At 42.6% G+C, this 25,603-nt stretch overlaps 2 protein-coding genes and 1 pseudogene across 3 annotated transcripts; 1 reads left to right on the top strand and 2 right to left on the bottom strand.

The window, feature by feature from the left end:
- Positions 1 to 3,337: 3,337 nt before the first annotated feature.
- Positions 3,338 to 7,640, bottom strand: LOC311145518 (growth/differentiation factor 6-A-like; annotated as a pseudogene). The gene is made up of 2 exons: positions 7,222 to 7,640; positions 3,338 to 4,347 (listed from the first exon to the last, which is right to left on the bottom strand). The product of its transcript is annotated as a growth/differentiation factor 6-A-like (transcript).
- An 8,022-nt stretch (positions 7,641 to 15,662) lies between these two features.
- On the top strand, positions 15,663 to 19,418 carry mtres1 (mitochondrial transcription rescue factor 1). The gene is made up of 4 exons (XM_084182238.1): positions 15,663 to 15,757; positions 16,312 to 16,765; positions 17,037 to 17,109; positions 18,921 to 19,418. Exons 2-4 carry the CDS (start codon positions 16,332 to 16,334, stop codon positions 19,101 to 19,103), a joined length of 690 nt encoding a protein of 229 aa, XP_084038364.1. The 5' UTR covers positions 15,663 to 15,757; positions 16,312 to 16,331; the 3' UTR covers positions 19,104 to 19,418.
- Positions 19,419 to 19,451: 33 nt separating this feature from the next.
- LOC311145879 (BEN domain-containing protein 3-like) lies at positions 19,452 to 23,728 on the bottom strand. The gene is made up of 4 exons (XM_084182237.1): positions 23,617 to 23,728; positions 22,714 to 22,768; positions 22,369 to 22,565; positions 19,452 to 22,175 (listed from the first exon to the last, which is right to left on the bottom strand). Exons 2-4 carry the CDS (start codon positions 22,763 to 22,765, stop codon positions 19,926 to 19,928), a joined length of 2,499 nt encoding a protein of 832 aa, XP_084038363.1. The 5' UTR covers positions 22,766 to 22,768; positions 23,617 to 23,728; the 3' UTR covers positions 19,452 to 19,925.
- Positions 23,729 to 25,603: the final 1,875 nt, after the last annotated feature.

Below are 25,603 nucleotides of genomic sequence, written 5' to 3'. Positions count from 1 at the left end.
TATATCAGTACAAATACTCCCGTACATAGAAATGCACTAGTCTGTAGTCATAAATTATCACCTATTTGCCTTTTGTGCAAAAATATGGGAATATATCTATTTCAAGAAATAAAACAAATGCATATAAATCTCGATACACCACACTATGGTCAATGCAGACAGAATGGTTTGGTAATCTCAAATTCAATTCAAGAATCTTTGTTTGAATTTGACTTGGAATTACAGGAAATATAATTACATTTAAACTGAGACTCAGTGATATGACGTTACCACAAACAGCGTTGTAACGAAATATATTACAGAGAGCGTGTGAAGCAAAGGCTGATGTCTTTCACCAATACTATGAAACATCTGCAAGGGAGTTCTCTCCTGGGGACACAACATATGATCTGTGCCTAGTTTACACTTTGCAAGTGGTTTTGTTTCCTATGTCTTGACTGTGCATATTTGTTTACCTTGTATTAATGTGATTCCACTGGGATTTGTGGGGAATTTACACTTAATTACCACCTTTGAAAAGCAGGTAATAACTTATTTATTGCTGTGATACCTATATGTTTTGAATGACAATGAACAAACACGTCAGGGAAGAGTTGGCTAAAGCACAAACATACACTACATGACCAGAAGTATGTGGACACCTGCTCGTCGAACATCTCATTCTAAAATCATGGGCATTAATATGGAGTTGGTCACACCCTTTGCTGCTATAACAGCCTCCACTCTTCTGGGAAGGCTTTCCACTAGATGTTGGAACATTGCTGCGGGGACTTGCTTCCATTCAGCCATAGGAGCATTAGTGAGGTCGGGTGCTGATGATGGGCGATTAGGCCTGGCTCGCAGTCTGCGTTCCAATTCATCCCAAAGGTGTTAGATGGGGTTGAGCTCAGGGCTCTGTGCAGGCCAGTCAAGTTTTTCCACACCGATCTTGACAAACCATTTCTGTATGGACCTCGCTTTTCCACAGAGTTGGAAGCACAGAATCATCTAGAATGTCATTGTATGCTGTAGCGTTAAGATTTCCCTTCATTGTAACTAAGGGGCCTAGCCCGAACCATGAAAAACAGCCCCAGACCATTATTCCTCCTCCACCAAACGTTATAGTTGGCACTATGCATTGGGGCAGGTAGCGTTCTCCTGGCATCTGCCAAACCCAGATTCGTCCGTCTGACAGCCAGATGGTGAAGCATGATTCATCACTCCAGAGAACGTGTTCCCACTGCTCCAGAGTCCAATGGCGGCGAGCTTTACACCACTCCAGACGACGCTTGGCATTGCGCATGGTGATCTTAGGCTTGTGTGTGCCTGCTCGAAAATGGAAACCCATTTCATGAAGCTCCAGACAAACAGTTATTGTGCTGACGTTGCTTCCAGAGGCAGTTTGGAACTCGGTAGTAAGTGTTGCAACCGAGGACAGATGATTTTTACGCACTTCAGCACTCGGCGGTCCCGTTCTGTGAGCTTGTGTGGCCTACCACTTCGCGGCTGAGCTGTTGTTGCTCCTAGACGTTTCCACTTCACAATAACAGCACTTGTTGACCCGGGGCAGCTCTAGCAGGGCAGAAATTTGACGAACTGACTTGTTGGAAAGTTGGCATCCTATGACTGTGCCACGTTGAAAGTCACTGAGCTCTTCAGTAAGGCCATTCTACTGCCAGTGTTTGTCTATGGAGATTGCATGGCTGTGTACTCGATTTTATGCACCTGTCAGCAACGGGTGTGGCTGAAATAGCCGAATCCACTATTTTGAAGGGTTGTCCACATACTTTTGTATATATAGTGTATTTGGACCACCAGGCTAACATGCAACTCTGGACTGAACTCTAAAATAAAAGTGAATAAATGGAAATTACATCCAAAGACCAACACATGTTGCTGTTTGATCAATATTATTTAGCAAAATCATGTGCTCTTATACTTCAATACCTGGAGTGTTAAATTGTGAATTCCAATGTTCCATTTCCCTGACAAGGAATTCCTATGGACATTATATAGCCTATTGGTTCTGTGCTGTTTACAGGGAAATTAATTGCCATATCAATCATAGTTAGCACGGGATCTGCATGTTTAAGTCATGTACATTACCAGCTGTAGTAGAAAGCATACCCTGCAAAAAAACGAACTTTTCTCAGTTGCAAGCAATAATAAATTGGAGTCATGCTATAAAAATCTGCTTCAAATTCTCCTTGTCGCCCTTCATTCATACCTCTTTCATTCATACCTTAAATGTTCCATTTCATATACCTCTGATCTTTGCATAGTAATGATATAGAGTGTATATAAGCAAATGCATTGTGACACACAGCTATTTTTCTAAGTTAACTGTGTAAATGGGTCCTATAGCATATCCCTAACTAAAGATCACTGTTCCTCCACCATGGGCTGATAGACAGAGGTTTCTACAGCAGACAGCACCATAAATGGGATACTTTTTCTGTCTTGCTAAACAGATGCATAACAATGTCCAGATTTCTCACAATAATGGCAACAGCATTATCTAAAACCTCTCTTTTAACCATGTCCAAGAGGTGACGGTAGGGTCTTGTGTGATGCAAACTGCAATATTCAAAAGTCCTTTTTGATTGTGTCCTCCCATACATTTGGAATGTTGTTTTTGTTAAGAGCAAGCACAGCGGGAGCAGTTCAGTGGACAAAAAATGTCTAACTATGACTTCTGATATTTAAGAATATCAAATAATTTACTCCTCTCTTATAGGCACACAAATGTACTCTAATGCTGTTGTCGTAAAGCTAGAAGTCTGGGGTTGTTTTGTTCATTTCAATTAATTCTGTCTGCTGCTCAGCAAATTAAAAAGCTAGGGCTGATGTTTTATGCACCTTATCATTAACTGATTACTAAAGTAATGTTATAGAACCAAAGTCAGAAGCATAGCAGTTGTTTAAGAATGGGACATTTACTAAAGTTGGCAGCATTGAACAACATGCAGAGCCATGGGGACAAAGAGAGAGAGCCAGAGCATGTTATGAGTAAAGAAATGCTAAAGAGCTCATGAAATTAAATTGCAGCTCAATGACAAATTCTAATAAATTAAGCAGCAAATGAGATTATGTTCCACTCAAGTGAAGGCAGATCAGTAATGAACATACTTGTTGGTACTTTTTTCAGTGAATCACAAAATAAAGTTGGTTTAGGGGGAAGAGATAGGGGAGGTGTTCGTTAACAAGCGCATCAAACCACCAATGGATTTTCCGACAAGACAATCAGACTCCTCTGTTTACTAGCCTAAGCCCAAAATTCCAATGCAACATTTTGCAGAGTCCAGAATGACAAGACTAGCCCAACGCAAGAATAGCAAAACACCCCTCTGTCGCTATGCTACCTGCAGCCGCAGCTCTCCACCACCATGTCCTCATACTGCTTGTAGACCACATTGTTGCCAGAGTCAATGTAGAGGATGCTGATGGGGCTGAGTTTGGAGGGGACACAGCAGCTGGGCGGGCTGGAGTCAGGGTCCATAGAGTTCATAAGTGTCTGAATGATGGCGTGATTTGTAGGCTCCAGGTGTGAGCGCAGCGGGAAGTCACACACGCCCTCACAATGGTGCGCCTCATAATCCAGCGGTGCGATGATCCAGTCATCCCAGCCCAACTCCTTGAAGTTGACATGGAGCTGCCTGCGGCTGCATCGAGTCTTCCTGCGCCCGCTGCCTCCACCACCCCTTCCTCCTCCACCTCCTCCAGCACCACCGCCTCCTCCTCCTCCCCCACCAGCTCCACCTACAGATCTGCTGGTCAGGGCAGTCCGGCGTCTGCGTCGCCTGGATAGGTGACCAACCACGTCACCAGAGAGGTCCAAAGGATCCAGAAAACCCATATCTCTTTGCACTGCCTTCATCTGCTCCCTAATCTCCTTGAACAGGTTCTCTTTCCTGCGGGTGCGAGAAAAAGCCAACAGCAAGGCCCTCTCCTGGGGCTGCCGAGACTGGCGTCCCAGCCCTACTGTAAGAGGGTTGGCTGCCTCTTTGGTCAACTCCGAAACGACCAGCAGGTCAAAGCAGGCCATGAGGAGGTCGTTGCCTGCTGCTGTCTTGTGGCTCCTTCGCCGAGCCTTCACACTTGCCCACACATCAAATACATCCCATTTGGGAGGCTCGCCATCCAGAACGTCGACTGTCCTGGAATCCAGCAGCCGTCTCCCAGAGTTCCCCTCAGACGAACATGTGTAGAGGAGGAGGCGATAAAGATTCCTGCCCCACGTCAGCACAGGAAGGAGATCCAGCGGTGGCTTTCTCAGGATCCTCAGTTCTGCCTCCACAAGCTCATCTGTTCTGGACAGGCTGGAGAGGTCGAAGAGATAGCGCTGGCCACTTCCCCAGGAGGAGTGATCTGTAGTGGAATCAAACACAGGCTAGTCACTTGAATCTCACACTAACACACACATACACAGTTATCACAACACACTTATTCCAAAAGAGGGTGGGGAACGCAAACCAAGCACTGGACGTCAGCTGACTTAAATCTCTGAGTGTCTGCGGCCATATGTAAACAAGTCTTCAATGTTTGGCAGGAACTCCCCTTTGGTCAAGTGCAGTGGCTCTCTACAGTAGACAGAAAGCCTGTGGCCATGAAGCGCTGTTTGGGCCTGAATCGCCTGAGTCCACATGTAAGCAACAGAGCTGACGAAAGCTGCAGGAGCAGGCCAGGAGGAAAGCACTTGGCTGACCTGTAGGCAGGCTCAAGCCCTTGGCAGTATGTGCTAATTACACTGAGTGAGAGGAGGGCTTGGCGAGACACTGGAGAAACTGAAGTGGCCTCAGCTCCTTTCCTTTCATCCTCCTTCGGTCCATATTTCTCATAGAGAGGTTGTAAATTTCAGAGAAGTGGTGGCTTTAGAGATTTGAACACACCAAAGTGATGGGGATGTAATGTAAGTTTAGTGTAATGTTTGGATTTCATGTAGTGCTGGGTGCACATACAGATGTAGTCCACAAACAGCAACCTGGCACTCACCTGAGGTATCACATACATGAAAAAGAAAGACAAACAGAAGAATATTTAAATAATTTCTATGCATCTGATATGTTAGTCACGTGCACGTCCTCCTCTCCCCAGCGAATTCAGTTTGGCACATAACAGCTATTCACAGCATCAGCCATACCACAGTTGCAACCATGACGGAGATGTGGCAATTGGCAGGGGGGAAAGCTTGCTAAGAGGGAACAGACTATCGCCTAAATTTCAAAAGTTTTGATGTTGACATTCAGCCCAAGCAAGAGGTCCTGGGATACGGTGCAACCTGAGGACGAAACCGCAGTTCCATGGTTAAAACATGAAGGGACTTTCTTCTCCAATACAGATGGGTAGCATAAGAATCCAAGGCCAGATTGTGGTGTCGTGTCATCGATGCATTATGGAAGAGACCTCAAAATAAGTCGTAATTGCGCACAGTGAGGCTCCTGCTGAAAAAGGACATACAAGCCTTTGTTTAGTGCAGAGGATCTCTACCCCTTGTCCCCCTCTGAGAAAGACCAGCTAGGCAGGCTTAAGTGGAATACCCAGACAATGAAAGGTGAAGGGAGCAGCACTATCCTAGCAAAAATCTGCTTGCTAGACAAAACAATGACATAACCCAGACCATGTTGTAGTCTCAGTGAATAAAAGATGAAGCTGCATTCTTTTCATCCATTTTGTGTCTATATGTACCTGAGGTGAACTTGCTCTGTGAGCTTTATGGGGGCAAGTGAATAGGAAAGTCAGTGCACACATTTAAACTCACACGCAGGTGCACATTGACTAGATTATTTTGTTGGCAGAACTAAATTACATCAATAAAAAATTATAATATTGCCTCTTAAATCTGGAATACTAATCACTGACTCTGAAACCAAAATGCAAGAAATGACTCTTCATGAAGGGACATAAAATGATACTTCTCATCTTTGATGCATTTAAGTGATTGTTGATTAAGACCGATAAGATGTTCATGCCTGTTTTGGAATCTAGTTTAAAATGATTTTTAATTACCTCCACTTTTACCTTCTAATTGTGTTTGTTCATTAAAACAAGTTTGGAATCCTCAAAAATATGATATAAATGACTAAAGTCCTTTGAAAATAATAACACATTTCTTAACACAAAAGAATAACACAGTTATAACATGTTTTGAGAGGAAGTAGAGAAATAATTCCTTGCCACAGGTCCACAAACCAAAAATTCTAATATAATAATTGTTGTTATTCTTGTTGTTATAGTTACTATTATTGTTGTTGTTATAATTTATAGGTTTACATGAACCTAAAACAGTGTCATTGTTATTATATTTACATGAAAATGTATTCCTTAAAAATCCTGATTAACAAATTGCACAATGCCCAATAAAAAAAAAACGGTTTTGGACATAGTTTAGTTACTTGTATTCCTGCAATTTAATTTGATGGAATAGGTCTACTGACAGAGTATACTTATTCAAACAAATATTCTATGTGAACACCCGTTTTAAATTACAAGTATGTTTTTATCAGCAACACCTGGACTGGGGGAAAGCAGGCCTTTTCGAAGTGTTTAGCTCAAGGTGCCAGTGAGGTTTATACATCACAGATGTTGGAAATACGAGACATTTGACTTCATATTTCGCTGGAAGTATTTAGAGTATTTAGAAAACTCCCATATAAATGTGAAACAAATGTAGTCTACCTCCCCAAATAGACTAATGTTTCAGTTGTAGGTAGCCTACTTTAGACTCCTTCATACTTTTCAATAACGCATTGTTGCAAACTTGACAGATGTAAGAATGTGGTGTAGGGGTGCATTTCAAATTAATGCATTAATCTTAAAATAATGAATGCTGGTGAAGGCAATTGTCAAGCAATTCGCTGTAAGGGTATCGGGTTTTTCAAGATATTGCAATTCATGTTTCTATTTTAATTAATTAGCGGAAATCTCGTTTTTTAATATGGCAAAAAGTTTCAAAAATATCCTATGACAGACATTTTTCTAAATATTCCCAAATCACTTGTCTAGTATTTACCATATCATTTTCCAACACAGACTTGTCACATAGGCTGAGCTATAGTACAGCAATTTGCAGTAGGCTATGGATATTTGGATAACTGATTGACTGTAACCCATTAATCACAATTAATTTATTACGTGCAGTAGAGACAGCTACTTGAATTGCCTTCCAACCCTAAATAAATGACAACCACCATGATTAAGCCTACCTTGAGTGATAATAAGCCTACATATATCACTTTCACCCACCTTTTCCTTGATCCACGAAACTGGTCACCGTGTTGGCGTGTCTTGCGGTGCGAGGAACACTGCTGTTAAACCCTCTGCTCTCTATCTCAGATAGTGTCCTGTATAGAGATACCATATAGTCATGGGGGACGATAGTATCATTTATCGGAGGGTCTTTCCTGGACACCGCTGTCGGCTCTCTGCGACTCCGCTCATCCAGATGTGAAACAAGCCCGTTATCATCCGCACCGGAGGGGTACTGCAATGATCCAAGTACCGCTGCCTCCAGAATATTCCCAAAGCACAGGGAAAGCCATAGCAAAGGAGCAGCAGCCCTAATAGGATCCATTTTCAGTGGTCTATAGCTGTAAATGAGAAAGTTGGACGGGTTTGATGACTTTGGAAACTCCCCTTTGCTCTTTAGATTGTGTTAATATCATGGATTTGGCTGACACTGAGTGGCTACATTGTCTTCTCTATTGCACTGTGTTCAACCAGCGCCCCTAGCGAGGAGCAACAATTGTAGGATACTTTTTCAACCATCTTTCCCAACCAAAGTATAGGCTAGCCTACTTTATTTCGGTAACTAGTCTACTTAATAGGATTTATTCACTGAATCTATAAACTGTTAATAATTATTGTATATGGGGTTTATAAATAATTTATGAATCTGTAATAAACCGGTAAAACACATTGGTTGAAATTGCGTGCTTGTTTTTTGTTCCTTGCCAAATCGTGAGCTTATATGACTGCACTGTAGGCCATTGGTTATTAGCCTGTTATTATTGCCAGTGCATGCAGCTAATGACAAGGACGCATATCAATGTGTTAGTTTATTTATAGATGCATAAACTATATAGGATTAAACTAATAATTAACCGGTACAGTATACCTACTTAAACTCTTTTATACATAATTTCAAGTAGGCCCTATACCTTAATGTAAATAGTTTGCCTATTTTCTGATATTCATATGCTGAGACATATTGGAGAGGAAAATATCCATAAAGATCCTGATCTATTTTCAGTAGACCTGTTAATAATAATAGTCCTCTGTAGCTCATCTGGTAGAGCACGGCGCTTATAACGCCAAGGTAGTGGGTTCGATCCCCGGGACCACCCATACACAAAAAAAAATTTATGCACGCATGACTGTAAGTCGCTTTGGATAAAAGCGTCTGCTAAATGGCATATTATTATTATTATTATTATCCTACACAACAAATTAACACTTTTTACTGCCTTCGTTTTTCCTCATATTGTCCGTGTGTAGGTCTACATTGCCATCTGCAGTTTCATTGAGGGTTTGCATTTCAGAACAATCTTTTAACCTGAACGAACTCTAGACATATCACATAATAATTCCATTATGTCTTGCCCGTATGCTTTTTGTTTTCGTACCATTCTTTGTTGTTTCTTGAGTGTTTATTTATACATACAATTATAGTACATACTATTAGTATTAGTAGCCTAGGCAAGTATTAGGCTAGTAGGCAGAATCAGTTGTATTGTTTCTAGGCTATTAGTAATGCTATTATTATTATTATTATTATTGGGCTATTATTGTTGGGCTGTTATTCATATTATAAAGTATTTATAACAGGTGTGTATGAGCCGACCCACTTTGCTCAGGTTGACTACAAGATGCTTAGTGGAGAGGATAACTTCAGCATACCGACAAGGTCACATTCCTCAATCTGTGTGAGGGAGAATTTAAAGACGATTCTAAAAACCCTGATCTCTTGTAAGACGCCGCTGGTGAAAATGCTTTCTTGATCGCAAAATTTTTATCAGAGCTCAGAGTCAAGCCTCTATGGACGAAAGATATGACTCATTAGTCTGTTACCTGCATGTTTTATTCGATGAAATGCCTGCCAGCAGCTCTCTCGGCTGCTGCATGCCTTTATTTAAAATACATACCCTATAGATTATAAGCAAATAAATCGAGCTTTTTATGTGCAAAATTACCAAAGGAAACTGGATTGACACAAGCGACTATCTCAACGTCAGAGCAAGCAATCTAAGTAAGCTGAATTCGCAAACCCACGCCTTACTGCTATCGGTACCACAATGTCCCCTACAGCTTCGGCTGCGACAGCGATGACACCAGAGAAGAGGTACCACTCATATTATGCTGCCATACAATTGCCACAAGCTTTGCTATAATAAAACATATTCATAACCTCAGGCATAAAGAACCCCACCCGTCCATATATTTTGGTTGAATGTCACAGATGTTGCAATACATTATCGAATATTCATGGCAATCGAAAGATTCAAGGTGTACATTTCTACATCAGATGCCTGCTTTTACTCAGGCCTAATAATGGATTCAGTTGTAGCCTAGGCTGAACAAGGGTTTTTCTTTATTTTTACTATTTTCTACATTGTAGAATAATAGTGAAGACATCAAAACTATGAAATAACACATATGGAATCATGTAGTAACCAAAAAAGTATTAAACAAATCAAAATATATTTTATATTTGAGATTCTTCAAATAGCCACTGTTTGCCTTGATGACAGCTTTGCACACTCTTGGCATTCTCTCAACCAGCTTCACCTGGAATGCTTTTCCAACAGTCTTCAAGGAGTTCCCACATATGCTGAGCACTTGATGGCTGCTTTTCCTTCACTCAGCGGTGCGACCATCTCAGTTTGGTTGAGCTCGGGGATTGTGGAGGCCAGGTCATCTGATGCAGCACTCCATCACCCTCCTTCTTGGTAAAATAGCCCTTACACAGCCTGGAGGTGTGTTGGGTCATTGTCCTGTTGAAAAACAAATGATAGTCCCACTAAGCCCAAACCAGATGGGATGGCGTATCGCTGCAGAATGCTGTGGTAGCCATGCTGGTTAAGTGTGCCTTGAATTCTAAATAAATCACAGACAGTTTCACCAGCAAAGCACCCCCACACCATAACACCTCCTCCTCCATGCTTTACGGTGGGAACTATACATGCAGAGATCATCCCTTCACCCACACAGCGTCTCACAAAGACTCGGCGGTTGGAACAAAAAATCTCCAATTTGGACTCCAGACCAAAGGACACATTTCCACCGGTCTAATGTCCATTGCTCGTGTTTCTTGGCCCAAGCAAGTCTCTTCTTCTTATTGGTTTCCTTTAGTAGTGGTTTATTTGCAGCAATTCAACCATGACGGCCTGATTCACACAGTCTCCTCTGAACAGTTGATGTTGAGATGTGTCTGTTACGTGAACTCTGTGATGCATTTATTTGGGCTGCAATTTCTGAGGCTGGTAACTCTAATGAACTTATCCTCTATAGCAGAGGTAACTCTGGGTCTTCCATTCCTGTGGCGGTCCTCATGAGAGCCAGTTTCATTATAGCGCTTGATGGTTTTTGCGACTGCACTTGAAGAAACTTTCAAAGTTCTTGAAATGTTCCGTATTGACTGATCTTCATGTCTTAAAGTAATGATGGACTGTCGTTTCTCTTTGCTTATTTGAGCTGTTCTTGCCATACTATGGACTTGGTCTTTTACCAAATAGGGCTATCTTCTGTATACCTCCCCCTACCTTGTCACAACACAACTGATTGGCTCAAACGCATTAAGAAGGAAAGAAATTCCACAAATTCCACAAATTCACTTTTAACAAGGCACACCTGTTAATTGAAATGCATTCCAGGTGACTACCTCATGAAGCTGGTTGAGCGAATGCCAAGAGTGTACAAAGCTGTCATCAAGGCAAAGGGTGGCTATTTGAAGAATCTCAAATATAAAACACTTTTTTTGGTTACTACATGATTCCATATGTGTTATTTCATAGTTTTGATGTCTTCACTATTATTCTACAATGTAGAAAATAGTACAAATAAAGAAAAACCCTTGAATGAGTAGGTGTTCTAAAACTTAGTGTAAGTATTCACACCCCCGAGTCAATACTTGGTAGAAGCACCTTTGGCAGCGATTACAGCTGTGAGTCTTTCTGGGTAAGTCTCTAAGAGCTTTCCACACCTGAATTATGCCACATTTACCCATTATTCTTTTCAAAATTCTTCAAGCTCTGTGAAGTTGGTTGTTGATCATTGCTAGACAGCCATTTAAAGTTTTGCCATACATTTCCAAGTAGATCTAAGTCAAAACTGTTACTCGGTCACTCAGGAACATTCACTGTCTTCTTGGTAAGCAACTCCAGTCTAGATTTGGCCTTGTGTTTTAGGTTATTGTCCTGCTGAAAGGTGAATTCATCTCCCAGTGTCTGGTGGAAAGCAGACTGAACCAGGTATTCCTCTAGGTTTTTGCCTGTGCTTAGCTCCATTCCGTGTCTTTTTTAAAGCTCCCTTAACGATTCAAGCATGATTATAACATGATGCAGTCACCACTGTGCTTGAAAATATGGAGAGTGGTACTCAGTAAATTGTTGTATTGGATTTGCACCAAACATAATACTTTGGGGTATGCTTGTAATCGTTAAGGACTGGGGAGTTATTCAGGATAAAAAATAAACGGAATGGAGCTAAGAAGAATATTGTACAATCCAGGTGTGCAAAGCTCTTAGAGACTTACCCAGAAAGACTCACAGCTGTAATCAATGCCAAAGGTGATTCTATTTAAGTGATAATGCCCGAGAAGCCGGTGTTTGGAGGATATATTGGCATGGGTGTTGTTATATATTGGCAAACCGTGCCAATATATCCTCCAAACACCGGCTTCGAAGGCATTATCACTTTTATACAACGGGTTACCAACATATTAAAATAATGGTTGACATATTTTCATAAAAAAACGTTATTTTGATTAATTTATTCATACTATTTCATCCTTCCACAAGATATAGTCTCGACACAAATCTAGGGTTGCTACCCAAGCTGGCTGGTCGTTCGTTCTACCGGTTCGGTTGCCAGAGACACGACCCAGTCGTTCAGTCTTTTTGTTCTGTATCTATAGACACAACCCAGTCGTTCGTTCAAAATATTCCATTGCCATACTGGCTGGCAACATTCTTATCCCTTGCTTGCTATCTAGCCAACTACGGCTAACTTACAGTCAAGTCAAACAGTGCAGCCAGAATAACAACAAAGTAGCTGCATTTGCATTTGTTTAAACTGTTTTCTAGTGACATTTATTTGGATACATCAATAACAATGAGCAAATGAGGCGCAATTTCGCCTGGCATAGAGAATGTGCTCTCTCGTCAGGACACTTGTTCAGAGGAGCTAGCCAACAACACAGCTAACACAATCACTTCAAACTGAAGCTGGAAAGACTGCAAACTAGCTTTGTTTCGTTTGACCTTTTTTCAATATACATTTCTTTGTATATATCCATAAAAATAATGCTGATTCATGATTTCGACTGGCTGAGAAACGCTGCCTGCCTGTCAGATCTCTCCAGAGATGTTAGATCGGGTTCAAGTCCGGGCTCTGGCTGGGCCACTCAAGGACATTCAGAGACTTGTCCCGAAGCCACTCCTGCGTTGTCTTGAATGTGTGTTTAGGGTTGTTGTCCTGTTGGAAGGTGAACCTTCGCCCCCAGTCTGAGATCCTGAGGGCTCTGGAGCAGGTTTTCATCAAGGATCTCTCTGTACTTTGCTCTGTTAATCTTTTCCTTGATCCTGACTAGTCTCCCAGTCCCTACCGCTGAAAAACACCCCCACAGCATGATGCTGCCACCACCATGCTTCACCATAGGGATGGTGCCAGGTTCCCTCCAGATGTGACGCTTGGCATTCAGGCCAAAGAGTTTAATCTTGGTTTCATCAGACCAGAGAATGTTGTTTCTCATGGTCTGAGAGTCTTTAGGTGCCTTTTGGCAAACTCCAAGCGGGCTGTCATGTGCCTTTTACTGAGGAGTGGCTTCCATCTGGCCACTCTACCATAAAGGCCTGATTGGTGGAGTGCTGCAGAGATGGTTGTCCTTCTGGATGTTCTCCCATCTCCACAGAGGAACTCCAGAGCTCTGTCAGAGTGACCATCGGGTTCTTGGTCACCTCCCTGACCAAGGCCCTTCTCCCCCGATTGCTCAGTTTGGCCGGGTGGCCAGCTCTAGGAAGAGTCTTGGTTGTTCCAAACTTCTTCCATTTAAAAATGCAAATAGTCCGGGTAGCCATGATTAGCTGTTCAGGAGTCTTATGGCTTGGGGGTAGAAGCTGTTAAGAAGCCTTTTGGACCTAGACTTGGCGCTCCGGTACCGCTTGCCGTGCGGTAGCAGAGAGAACAGTCTATGACTAGGGTAGCTGGCGTCTTTGACAATTTTTAGGGCCTTCCTCTGACACCGCCTGGTATAGAGGTCCTGGATGGCAGGAAGCTTGGCCCCAGTGATGTACTGGGCTGTACACACTACCCTCTGTAGTGCCTTGCGGTTGGAGGCCGAGCAGTTGCCATACCAGGCGGTGATGCAACCAGTCAGGATGCTCTCGATGGTGCAGCTGTAGAACTTTTTGAGGATCTGAGGACCCATGCCAAATCTTTTCAGTCTCCTGAGGGGGAATAGGCTTTGTCGTGCCCTCTTCACGACTGTCTTGTTGTGTCGACACAATCCTGTCTCGGAGCTCTACGGACAATTCCTTCGACCTCATTGCTTGGATTTTGCTCTGACATGCACTGTCAACTGTGGGACCTTATATAGACAGGTGTGTGCCTTTCCAAATCATGTCCAATCAATAGAATTTACCACAGGTGGACTCCAATCAAGTTGTAGAAACATCTCAAGGATGATCAATGGAAACAGGATAGACCTGAGCTCAATTTCGAGTCTCATAGCAAAGGGTCTGAATACTTCTGCAAATAAGGTATTTAGGTTTTTTATTATTAATACATTTGCAAAGATGTCTAAAAACCTGTTTTCGCTTTGTCATTATTGGGTATTGTGTATAGATTGCTGATTAAAAAATAATAATAATTAGAATAAGGCTGTAACGTAACAAAATGTGGAAAAGGTCAAGGGGTCTGAATACTTTCCGAATGCACTGTGTGTGTGTGTGTGTGTGTGTGTGTGTGTGTGTGTGTGTGTGTAATGTACTGTATGTATACAGTGGCTTGCGAAAGTATTCAACCCCCTTAGCATTTTTCCATTTTGTTGCCTTACAACCTGGAATTAAAATGGATTTTGGGGGGGTTTGTATCATTTGATTTACACAACATGCCTACCACTTTGAAGATGCAAAATATTTTTTCTTGTTAAACAAACAAGAAATAATACAAAAAAAAAAAGAAAACTTGAGCGTGCATAACTATTCACCCCCCACCCCCACCCCCCAAAGTCAATGTGTTGTAGAGCCACCTTTTGCAGCAATTACAGCTGCAAGTCTCTTGGGGTATGTCTCTATAAGCATGGCACATCTAGCCACTGGGATTTTTGGCCATTCTTCAAGGCAAAACTGCTCCAGCTCCTTCAAGTTGGATGGTGTACAGCAATCTTTAAGTCATACCACAGATTCTCAATTGGATTGAGGTCTGGGCTTTGACTAGGCCATTCCAATACATTTAAATGTTTCCCCTTAAACCACTTGAGTGTTGCTTTAGCAGTATGCTTAGGGTCATTGTCCTGCTGGAAGGTGAACCTCCGTCCCAGTCTCAAATCTCTGGAAGACTGAAACAGGTTTCCCTCAAGAATTCCCATGTATTTAGCGCCATCCATCATTCCTTCAATTCTGACCAGTTTCCCAGTCCCTGCCGATGAAAAACATCCCCACAGCATGATGCTGCCACCACCATACTTCACTGTGGGGATGGTGTTCTCGGGGTGATGAGAGGTGTTGGGTTTGCGCCAGACATAGCGTTTTCCTTGATGGCCAAAAAGGCTGACCAGAGTACCTTCTTCCATATGTTTGGGGAGTCTCCCACATGCCTTTTCTATAAGCAGTGGCTTTTTTCTGGCCACTCTTCCGTAAAGCCCAGCTCTGTGGAGTGTACGGCTTAAAGTGGTCCTATGGACAGATATTCCAATCTCCGCTGTGGAGCTTTGCAGGTCCTTCAGGGCTATCTTTGGTCTCTTTGTTGCCTCTCTGATTAATGCCCTCCTTGCCTGGTCCGTGAGTTTTGGTGGGCGGCCCTCTCTTGGCAGGTTTGTTGTGGTGACATATTCTTTCCATTTTTTAATAATTTGATTTACCTGTTTCGAGAGCTCCTTGGTCTTCATGGTGCTGCTTGCTTGGTGGTGCCCCTTGCTTAGTGGTGTTGCAGACTCTGGGGCCTTTCAGAACAGGTGTATAGATACTGAGATCATGTGACAGATCATGTGACACTTAGATTGCACACAGGACCTTATTTAACTAATTTTATTTTATTTTATTTTTTTAACTAAATATGTGACTTCTGAAGGTAATTGGTTGCACCAGATCTTATTTAGGGGCTTCATAGCACCACTTTTCCGTTATTATTTTTATAGAATTTTTTGAAACAAGTGGGGCCAATTGTCCATATTTTTTGCCTTCACAATTCATTTTCACCGTTTACAGCAGACTTTTAATTTGAAGGATTGTCTATCTTTAAGCGGAAGTGATATTACTGTGGCTGGCCTTCACACGGGTCATGTTCTAAGTAGATAGCTAGCTATCAAGCTAACTGAATGAAGGAGACTCATCGCAAAATTAAGGTAACGACGACATGAATGGGCTTAGCTACAATCAGTAACCTTGAGGGGAAACAATGTTTATTAGCTACTAGCTTTATTGCTTATCTCTGTAGTTAGGTAGCTAAACTAATGTGACACATTACAAAGTTAGCTCACTTTAGCCTAGGTTGAAGATAACAATTATTAGTAGTATTTTTTAGACCTAGTCTTAAGTTAGCTAGCTATGGACGAGAAGAGGTTGAGTACACTGCATAATATAAACAATGTGATGTTGTAGCTAGCTAGCTACTGAATGTCTACTAGTTAACGTTAGTTGAAATAGGTAACGTTAGCTTATGCACTAGTTAGCTAACGCTAAAGCTATTCAACCATAATGAATGCTGCTCTTATGGCCACACCCCCACTTTAATGTGAGCATACCGTTACCATAGCGGGCCACCAACATAACTGTTAACAATGTTTCCAATCTATATTACATATATGGTTATTGATTTCCTAAAGGCTTGTTGTACCAAAAATCCACAATCGACTGCTCTTTATAACTGTATTGTAAACGCCTGTCTACTTTTTTCAAGTCACAAGGAGGAGCTACAGCATGCAGCGATTGTTGATACAGGCACTGGCCCTGAGACAGTTGGGAAGGCTGAGTACCCGAAAGCTGCTGAACCCTGGACAGGGACCTTATTGGACAGAATGGTGCCCAAGGACACTACACACTCGCCAGCTGTGTGGTTCCACCTCCTCCCTGACCCTTGGGACACACAAGCTTCTTACACGCTGGAATACAGCTAAGAGCAGGTTGGTTCTTCATCAGGTGAGGTTCAAAAGCAGCAAGAAGAAAGGAGGAGCAACGGCTGTACAGGAAGAAGAAGAAGATGACGAAAAGGAAAAGGACCTGGAGGACAGTGACTATGAGGATGAACCTGAGGATGACCCCAGTGTACCCAAAGACTACAAAGACATAGAGAAATATGTGCAGTCCTTTCGATATGATGTTATCATGAAAGCTGGCCTTGACATAGCACGCAAGTGAGTTGTTACAGAGTTATGCCTTTGTTTTCAAATGGATGCACTCAAGGAGATAAAAAACAAGAGGGTTGGGTAATGGTATCATTAATATTTGGCATCAATATTGGCAACAATTTGAGGGGATCCAAATGGGTCGATTTTGAGCACCTCTCTCCTGAAAGCTTTAATGAAGAGATTAGGTCAAATTATTTGATTGATATGGAGTGGAATTACTTAAAAGGCTATGGTCTTATCCTCAGTGGCCAACTGATTTTTTTTGTCTTTATTTCAGCAAAGTGGAGGATGCTTTCTATGGCAACAAGCTTTGGCTAAATGGACAGAAACTGATCAAGAAAAGTAAATCGGTGAGTTACTTTTGTGCCTAGTAAAATAAACAATATTTATGCCAACCTTCAACATCTTACAAGACTGTTAGGATCCAAACCCACCCCCCGCGAACTGAAGTGGTAGAGCAGTCCAACCAACACCCTGCCTTGCTCTGGATTGTCAGGGAAAAGTCTAAGGGCTCGATTCAATCCGTAGCACTGAAGATCCGCACTATAGCGCAACTGAAATTTAAAGGCAATGTTTCCGCATTCGGAGACTGCATTCGTGGTAAATAACCGTAATATTTAAAACGTGCTTGTAATAGCAGCCGAAGCATCACCCAGATGGGTGTTACACTTTTCATGGTGGATCTGTTCCAGCCTACCTACAGAGGAGGAGTAGCTGTGAACCTCAGAGACCTAGGTGCCTAATGAACAGCTCCGGGCCTGCCTGTCTGATTGTTTCTCCCTCCCTGGCCGTACCATCTACTCCTTTACTGAACTGCATCATCATCCAGCTGTAGAAGACCATCTCCCATGAACTGCCAGCTCCCTGAATTTGTTTTTGTTTGTTTTTTAAAGCGACTTTGTGGCGCAGTGGTCTAAGGCACTGCATCGCAGTGCTAACTGTGCCACTAGAGATCCTGGTTCGAATCCAGGCTCTGTCGCAGCCGGCCGCGACCGGGAGACTCAATTGGCCCAGCGTCGTCCAGGGTAGGGGAGGGAATGGCCGGCAGGGATGTAGCTCAGTTGATAGAGCATGGCGTTTGCAACGCCAGGGTTGTGGGTTCGATTCCCACGGGGGGCCAGTATATTTTTAAAAAATGTAGTCACTAACTGTAAGTCGCTCTGGATAAGAGCGTCTGCTAAATGACTAAAAATGTTTATTTTTATTTTTATGTAAATGTATGAAAAGCACTATATAAACTAAATCTATACTAAACAAACAAAAAAATGCAACGTGCAACAATTTCAAAGATTTTACCCATTACAGTTCATAAAAGGAAATCAGTCAATTGAAATAAATTAATTAGGCCCTAATATATTAATTTCACATGACTAGGCAAGGGCGCAGCCATAGGTGGGCCTGGGAGGGCATAGGCCCACCCACTTAGGAGACAGGCCCAGCCAATCAGACTTTCGTTTTTCCACACAAAAGGGCTTTATTACAGACAGAAATTCTCCTCGGCACCCCCTCAGACGATCCCGCAGGATGTGGAGGTCCTGGCCTGGTGTGGTTACACGTGGTCTATGGTTGTGAGGCCGGTTGAATGTACTGCCAAATTCTCTAAAATGGCGTTGGAGGTGGCTTATGGTAGAGAAATTAACATTCACTTCTCTGGCAACAGCTCTGGTGGACATTCCTGCATTCAGCATGCCAATTGCACACTCCCTTAACTTTTGACATCTGTGGTATTATGTTTACATTTACATTTTACATTTTAGTCATTTAGCAGACGCTCTTATCCAGAGCGACTTACAGGAGCAATGTGACAACTGCACATTTTAGAGTGGCCTTTTATTGTCCCCAGCACAAGGTGCACCTGTGTAATGATCATGCTGTTTAATCAGTTTCTTGATTAAACAGCATGATCAGCTGGATTATCTTGGCAAAGGAGAAATGGTCACTAACACGAATGTAAACAAATTTGTGGTCAATTTGAGATAAGCGTTTTGTGCGTATGGAACATTTCTGGGATCTTTTATTTCAGCTCATGAAACATGGGACCAACACTTTTCACTTTGCGTTTACATTTTTGTTCAGTATATTATAACGCAGATCTTCAGCAATACGGATTGAATCGAACCCTACGTTTCTTAATTGTACCTGTCTTTGGTTCTCTCTTCAGGTTAAAGTTGGGGACACCTTGGACTTGGTATTGTCAGAGAACAAAGAAACAGACACTGTCACGCTTTTGAGAGTCATCATTAAGAAGGAATTGGGTGAATCCAAGGATGGAGACCGGTCCAAAGTTGTTCTGAGGCGCTGGAAAAACTTAGAACTTCCTAAGCAGGATGCCTTTAAACAATGAGTGTTCAGTGTACAATACTGACTATACCGCTCCCCATTGACAAGGGAATTGGAATATCTACGTCTATGCATGATGTTACATCAAATGGTGAATTTTTTTTACATAGCCTTCTTGGTATGTATCATCATTGGCTTATCTGGTTTCAAATGACCTTGACACAATTTTCTATGAACAAATGTTAATAACACTCATTCTCCAAGGATTACTATGTAACTATGAAATGGATAGTCATGGTTTGAATCGGATGCAAGGGGATATATGTGGGATAAGTATTATGGAGTGCTAAATGCTAATAAAGTGAAATGCTGAATTCGACTGATTTGATTACAAATGGGATTACATGATCTGTTGCCATGGTTTAATACAGATTTATAGTACAAACTTCTATAAGAAGGTATAACATTGTTATAAAAGACCAGTGGTGACACAATGCGACAACAAATATGCGATAGAAAAAATTATCACAATTTGTATCCATCTTTGCCTGTGATCTACTGTGTTTGTAATATTTACATGGTTATTGTTTTTAAGGGTACAACATCTTATATACAGGGTAAATTAGATTAGCTACAACAGTATTGTTTTGGTGTATACATAAACTTAGTCTATAATCTCAAACAAGCAGATGATGAAAAACTAAACTGTCTAATACTGTAGTTCAATATTACAAATACATTAATTAAGAGTACTAATGAAAAGCCTTTACAAGTTGGCCTTATCCTACACAGGACAGTGTGCAAAGACTCCACTATGCTATTCAGCTTATGTACTTGTGCAAATATTTAGAACAAAAAAGGCAAAGTGTTGCCTTCAGCTTTGCTACTAGGACACAGTATTTGATCTCTTGGCCTTCTTCAGTATGTCACACTTCTTGCGGTTGGGCCGCCGGCATCGCTCATCTATGCTTGGCACACATTCATAATGCCAGACCTCCTCCATCTTCTCAACTGGGTACACGGCTTCTACATAGTGGCGGATGAGCCTGAGACGCACAGGATCCAGCTGCTTCTTATTGCAGGCGCCCGAGTGGTTATACTGAAGCCGCAGGTTCTCCTGAGTGAAGAGCTCAGGGAAGAGGCGCACCAGTAGGCGGGCGGCAAAGTTTCCCACAGAAAGGCTCTGCTGGACAATCTCTCGCACCTCAGTGTCTGAGAGCAAGTAGACCAAAGGCACTGTGAAGTCTGGAATCGACACCGTCAATTCCTCCAGGGGGATCATGCAGAAGTCTTTGCTACTTTTTTCAGGGGGTAGTGGAGGGATCTCAAAGTCCTCTTTCAAGTGCTCTGTTTTGAGCTGGTTCACTTGGCAAGCAGCCACAAAGTCCACAGGCTCTTGCTCCAACTCAGGAGCATAGACTTTGGGTTGCTGCTGGTATGACCGCCGTTGTTCCGTGTCTCGTCGCCTGCACAGCTCGTCCAGTTTACCCACAAATTCCAGGGTCCACACTCTGTCATTCTTGGCCTGTGGATATAGTAGCTGTACGTAGTGGCGAATAAGGTTGACCCGTACAGGATCAAGCTGCTTCTTCCCGAGAGAGCCACTACAGTTGTAATGCTTCCGTGTGTTCTCGTAGGTGAAGAGCTCAGGGAAAATAAGTACTAAGAGGCGAGAGGCAAAGTTCCCAATTGACAAGCTACATTCATAGTTGTTCCTCAGTTGCTCCCTAGAGAGCAGATACTCTTGAGGCACACTCAGATCTGGTAGGGGGATCTCAAGTTGTTCAAAATCGACTGGCACAAGCAAGGACTTTTTTGACCTACGACCTGGTCTCTCGTAGTCACACAAGTCACTGATCTTGATGATAGAGACATCATCAGGGAGGCCTGTGGAGTCATAGCTCTCATCATTCATGTTCTCAGGCTCACTGCCATTGCCGTTACTGTGATAACCCTCTATTGCATCTTCTATGCGCTGCACACACACCTGCAGCCAACTATCCTCTGGGACGTCAGGAAAATTTGCTTCCATGTATTTACGGATAATCTCTATCCTGTCCGAGTCCAGGATCATCTTTCCCACACTACCCTCTGGCAATTTCCCCTGCTCAAAAACCTCTGGGAAAAGTCTGTTTACAAGAAACATAAAATCTTCAGGGGAGGAGAGCTCATCAAGATCCTCTCCAAGCTCCTGAGTGTCAAACACAAGGTCTGGCACTACTACTTTATTGTTGGTGTGGTCACTATTGGAGTGTAACTCAAGGTGCACTTCTTGCCCCTCATTTATAAAATGGCAGGGCTGGTTCCGCTCAGCTTTTAAACCTAAGCCTATAATAGTGTGTCTACCACATGACTGTGGCCCGCTCTCCATATCCTTCTGAGCCCAGAAGCGGTTAAAGAAGTTATTAATCTGTAATAGGCATTCATCCTGCCAAATGTTGTTGTTCTTTACCAGAGGAAAACACACCTTCACATAGTTGCGTATTAGCTGCAGCTGTAGGGAATCCAATGTTCTCTTGTTGGCAATACTACCAGGAGTGCACTCCTTGGCTTTAAAAAGTTCTGGGAAGAGGTGTACTAGCAGTCGACAACCCAACTCCCCAGCATTTGATGTCTGCTCCATCAGTTGACTCAGCTCCTCACTTGTCAACAGGTATTCTGGCGGAGGCTGGAACTCAGTTGCCATCTCTGAGGGTTTGATCTGTTTTTTGATGCGAGTGACTTCCAGGGAAAGTAGATCCACCTTGCTGTGCAGTTGGGTCATGCTTGAGTTGAGCGTATTGAGGATGAAAAACATCTTCTCGATGAGGGAGTATAGATTAGAGTCTGTTGAAGACATGGACCCTGCCGTCCCCAGGGCAGAGAGGGGTTCACTTTGGCTGTGCTCCCCTGTATTGACCAGTTGAGGGGATAAGAGATTGCTATAGCTTAGCCGCACTCCTCCCTCATGCTGAGCCTGCTGGTCCAGGCTTGATGTGTGCTTCTTCTCTGTGATTCTGTGAGAGATGCTGTAGAGAGGCTTCCTGTAAGAGGCTATAGTCTTCTCCTGGGCAGGGTCCTTCTCCGCAGATGTCAGGCAGAGGGGTTGAGGCCTCGTGGACTCTTCAGACAATCTCCTCAGCAAGCGCCGGCCTGCCTACACAGAGACAACAACAACATGCATTTCTTATCTCAAATAAAAAAACTATTTGTCTTTTCAATGTCATGTAAATAAAAACTGGAATAAGCAAGCTAAATAAATAGATAGGCCTATGTCTATTTGATGACATTTGTCTATTTACCAAGTTCAGTTAGCCATAATCATTGATTAAGCCATTTCATTAATTTACCTCACTAGAGACCCTGACTCTTTTGCTGCTGGTAGACCGCTGCAATTCAGAATTGTGAGCGTCACAGCCCATGTCCTTGGCAGTACGTTTCCTGGTGGCCTCACTAGTTCCAAGGTACCATCTTCGGGGTCCTTCAGTTTTCTCACTAATAGTACATTCATCTGTCTCTGTCTTGATGTCTTGAATGGGTTCTCGCTCTGCAGAAAACAAACATTTCAAATCAATGTTATGTTATTTCCAATATACAGCTTGATTAGATTTCCCCACTTTAGCTGTTGCTAAATCCAAACAGTTTGGAAGTGAATAGTTGCAATAACAGTGGAATATTAAATGGTTTGTACTTACCTCTCTCAAGCATTTCGCCATCTGAGTTTTCCCCATGGTCAGAGGTATTCATATCCTATAGTAAAACAATAGAATCAAAATAAATAAAACCTGCAACATCACTGTTTATGCCATTTTCAGAATTCCAATGTCACTGCACTGGTAAGTAACCTTGACTGTTGTAATTTCTCTAAATAGGCACATTACATTGATTGCATTGTCCTAATTGTGTTATTTTGTTGGAGACTTCATCTTTCATATTAAAAGTCCCATTCTACGCTTCAACAACAATTGTGACTGTTGTTCCATAGAAAAGTAAAGCATTTGATGTTATATTGTTGTAATCAATCAGGCCCTTGTCTACCGCACCTGCTTTCTACAGTATGTTCATAGGCATACATGGATGATATTCTGAACCCGTGCTATTTGATCAGCTGCTTGGGCTCATGTTTATTTAAGGACAATATTGGACAGCGTCGAAGTAAGCTACGTTAATTTTACAATAAAATATAAGACACTAACTTGTGCTCTATTGTTTAATTGCTAACAGTGGGTGAGTTGTGTTCTCTGTAGTGATGCAAGAGGCTTTATATGACTTGTCTCACAAGCCCCCTGTCACATCCACTTCCTCATTCTTCTACACTAGAAGACCATGAACCAAAACATGAGTACACACACAACTAACTGTTTTGCTTTTCCCACTGACAATAAAAACTTCAGCCTTTCGTGGCAATTAAAAAACGCCATGAGATGTATTTGAATACACAGAATATATATATATATTTATACTTCGCATTAAACCTAGCTTATCATTGTTTTAAAGGGATATTTATCTAGTGACGCGGCAGTGTATTGGACGAGTTTTTCCCACTCTACGTGGAATTGTAAAAAAATATAAACACAGATGCTTTAGCGCGAACTCACCTTTACGATTTAATGTAGTCCTTTGCAGTAATTGATGACGTGGTTAACATATCTGCCACGAATTCCGTGGGAATTTCACACACTGTTGTTCGTGTTTCTCCTCTATTTCTTTTATTTTTTTATTTTTTTTTTTGGGGGGGGGGGGGGGTCTGTGTCGTCTCGCGTGACGTGTCGGGGCGCGCGCCTGCTGTGTCATTTCCGCACAGCTGTGGATGTGTCTTGTGTGGCCGTGTTTTTTTTTATTTCACCTTTATTTAACCAGGTAAGCCAGTTGAGAACAGGTTCTCATTTACAACTGCGACCTGGCCAAGATAAAGCAAAGTAGTGCAATAAAAAACAACACAGAGTTACATATGGGGTAAAAAACATAAAGTCAGAAATACAACAGAAAATATATATACAGTGTGTGCGAATGAAGCAAGTTATGGAGGTAAGGCAATAAATAGGCTATAGTGCAAAATAATTACAATAGTATTAACACTGGAATGCTAGATGTGCAAGAGATTATGTGCAAAAGAGCAAAATAAATAACAATATAGGGATGAGGTAGTTGGGTGGGCTAATTTCAGATGGGCTGTGTACAGGTGCAGTGATCGGTAAGGTGCTCTGACAACTGATGCTTAAAGTTATTGAGGGAGATAAGAGTCTCCAGCTTCAGAGATTTTTGCAATTCGTTCCAGTCATTGGCAGCAGAGAACTGGAAGGAATGGCGGCCAAAGGAGGTGTTGGCTTTGGGAATGACCAGTGAGATATACCTGCTGGAGCGCAGACTACGGGTGGGTGCTGCTATGGTGACCAATGAGCTAAGATAAGGCGGGGATTTGCCTAGCAGTGATTTATAGATGGCCTGGAGCCAGTGGGTTTGACGACGAACATGTAGTGAGGACCAGCCAACAAGAGCGTACAGGTCACAGTGGTGGGTAGTGTATGGGGCTTTGGAGACAAAACGGATGGCACTGTGATAGACTACATCCAATTTGCTGAGTAGAGTGTTGGAGGCTATTTTGTAAATGACATCGCCGAAGTCAAGGATCGGTAGGATAGTCAGTTTTACGAGGGCATGTTTGGCAGCATGAGTGAAGGAGGCTTTGTTGCGAAATAGGAAGCCGATTCTAGATTTAACTTTGGATTGGAGATTCTTTATGTGAGTCTGGAAGTTGAGTTTACAGTCTAACCAGACACCTAGGTATTTGTAGTTGTCCACATACTCTAGGTCAGACCCGTCGAGAGTGGTGATTCTAGTCGGGTGGGCGGGTGCCAGCAGCGTTCGATTGAAAAGCATGCATTTAGTTTTACTAGTGTTTAAGAGCAGTTGGAGGCTACTGAAGGATTGTTGTATGGCATTGAAGCTCGTTTGGAGGTTTGTTAACACAGTGTCCAATGAAGGGCCAGATGTATACAAAATGGTGTCGTCTGCGTAGAGGTGGATCTGAGAGTCACCAGCAGCAAGAGCGACATCATTGATATACACAGAGAAAAGTGTCGGCCCAAGAATTGAACCCTGTGGCACCCCCATAGAGACTGCCATAGGTCCAGACAACAGGCCCTCCGATTTGACACACTGAACTCTATCTGAGAAGTAGTTGGTGAACCAGGCGAGGCAGTCATTTGAGAAACCAAGGCTATTTAGTCTGCCAATAAGAATGCGGTGGTTGACAGAGTCGAAAGCCTTGGCCAGGTCGATGAAGACGGCTGCACAGTACTGTCTATTATCAATCGCGGTTATAATATCGTTTAGGACCTTGAGCGTGGCTGAAGTGCACCCGTGACCAGCTCGGAAACCGGATTGCATAGCGGAGAAGGTACGGTGGTATTCGAAATGGTCGATGATCTGTTTGTTAACTTGGCTTTCGAATACTTTCGAAAGGCAGGGCAGGATGGATATAGGTCTGTAGCAATTTGGATCTAGAGTGTCACCCCCTTTGAAGAGGGGGATGACCGCGGCAGCTTTCCAATCTCTGGGGATCTCAGACGTTATGAAAGAGAG

Source organism: Coregonus lavaretus (genome assembly GCF_964263955.1).
Source record: "Coregonus lavaretus genome assembly, chromosome: 18".
Taxonomy (NCBI): Eukaryota; Metazoa; Chordata; class Actinopteri; order Salmoniformes; family Salmonidae; genus Coregonus; species Coregonus lavaretus.
Note: the sequence above shows the minus strand (reverse complement) of the source record. Positions and strands in the feature narration are given on the sequence as shown.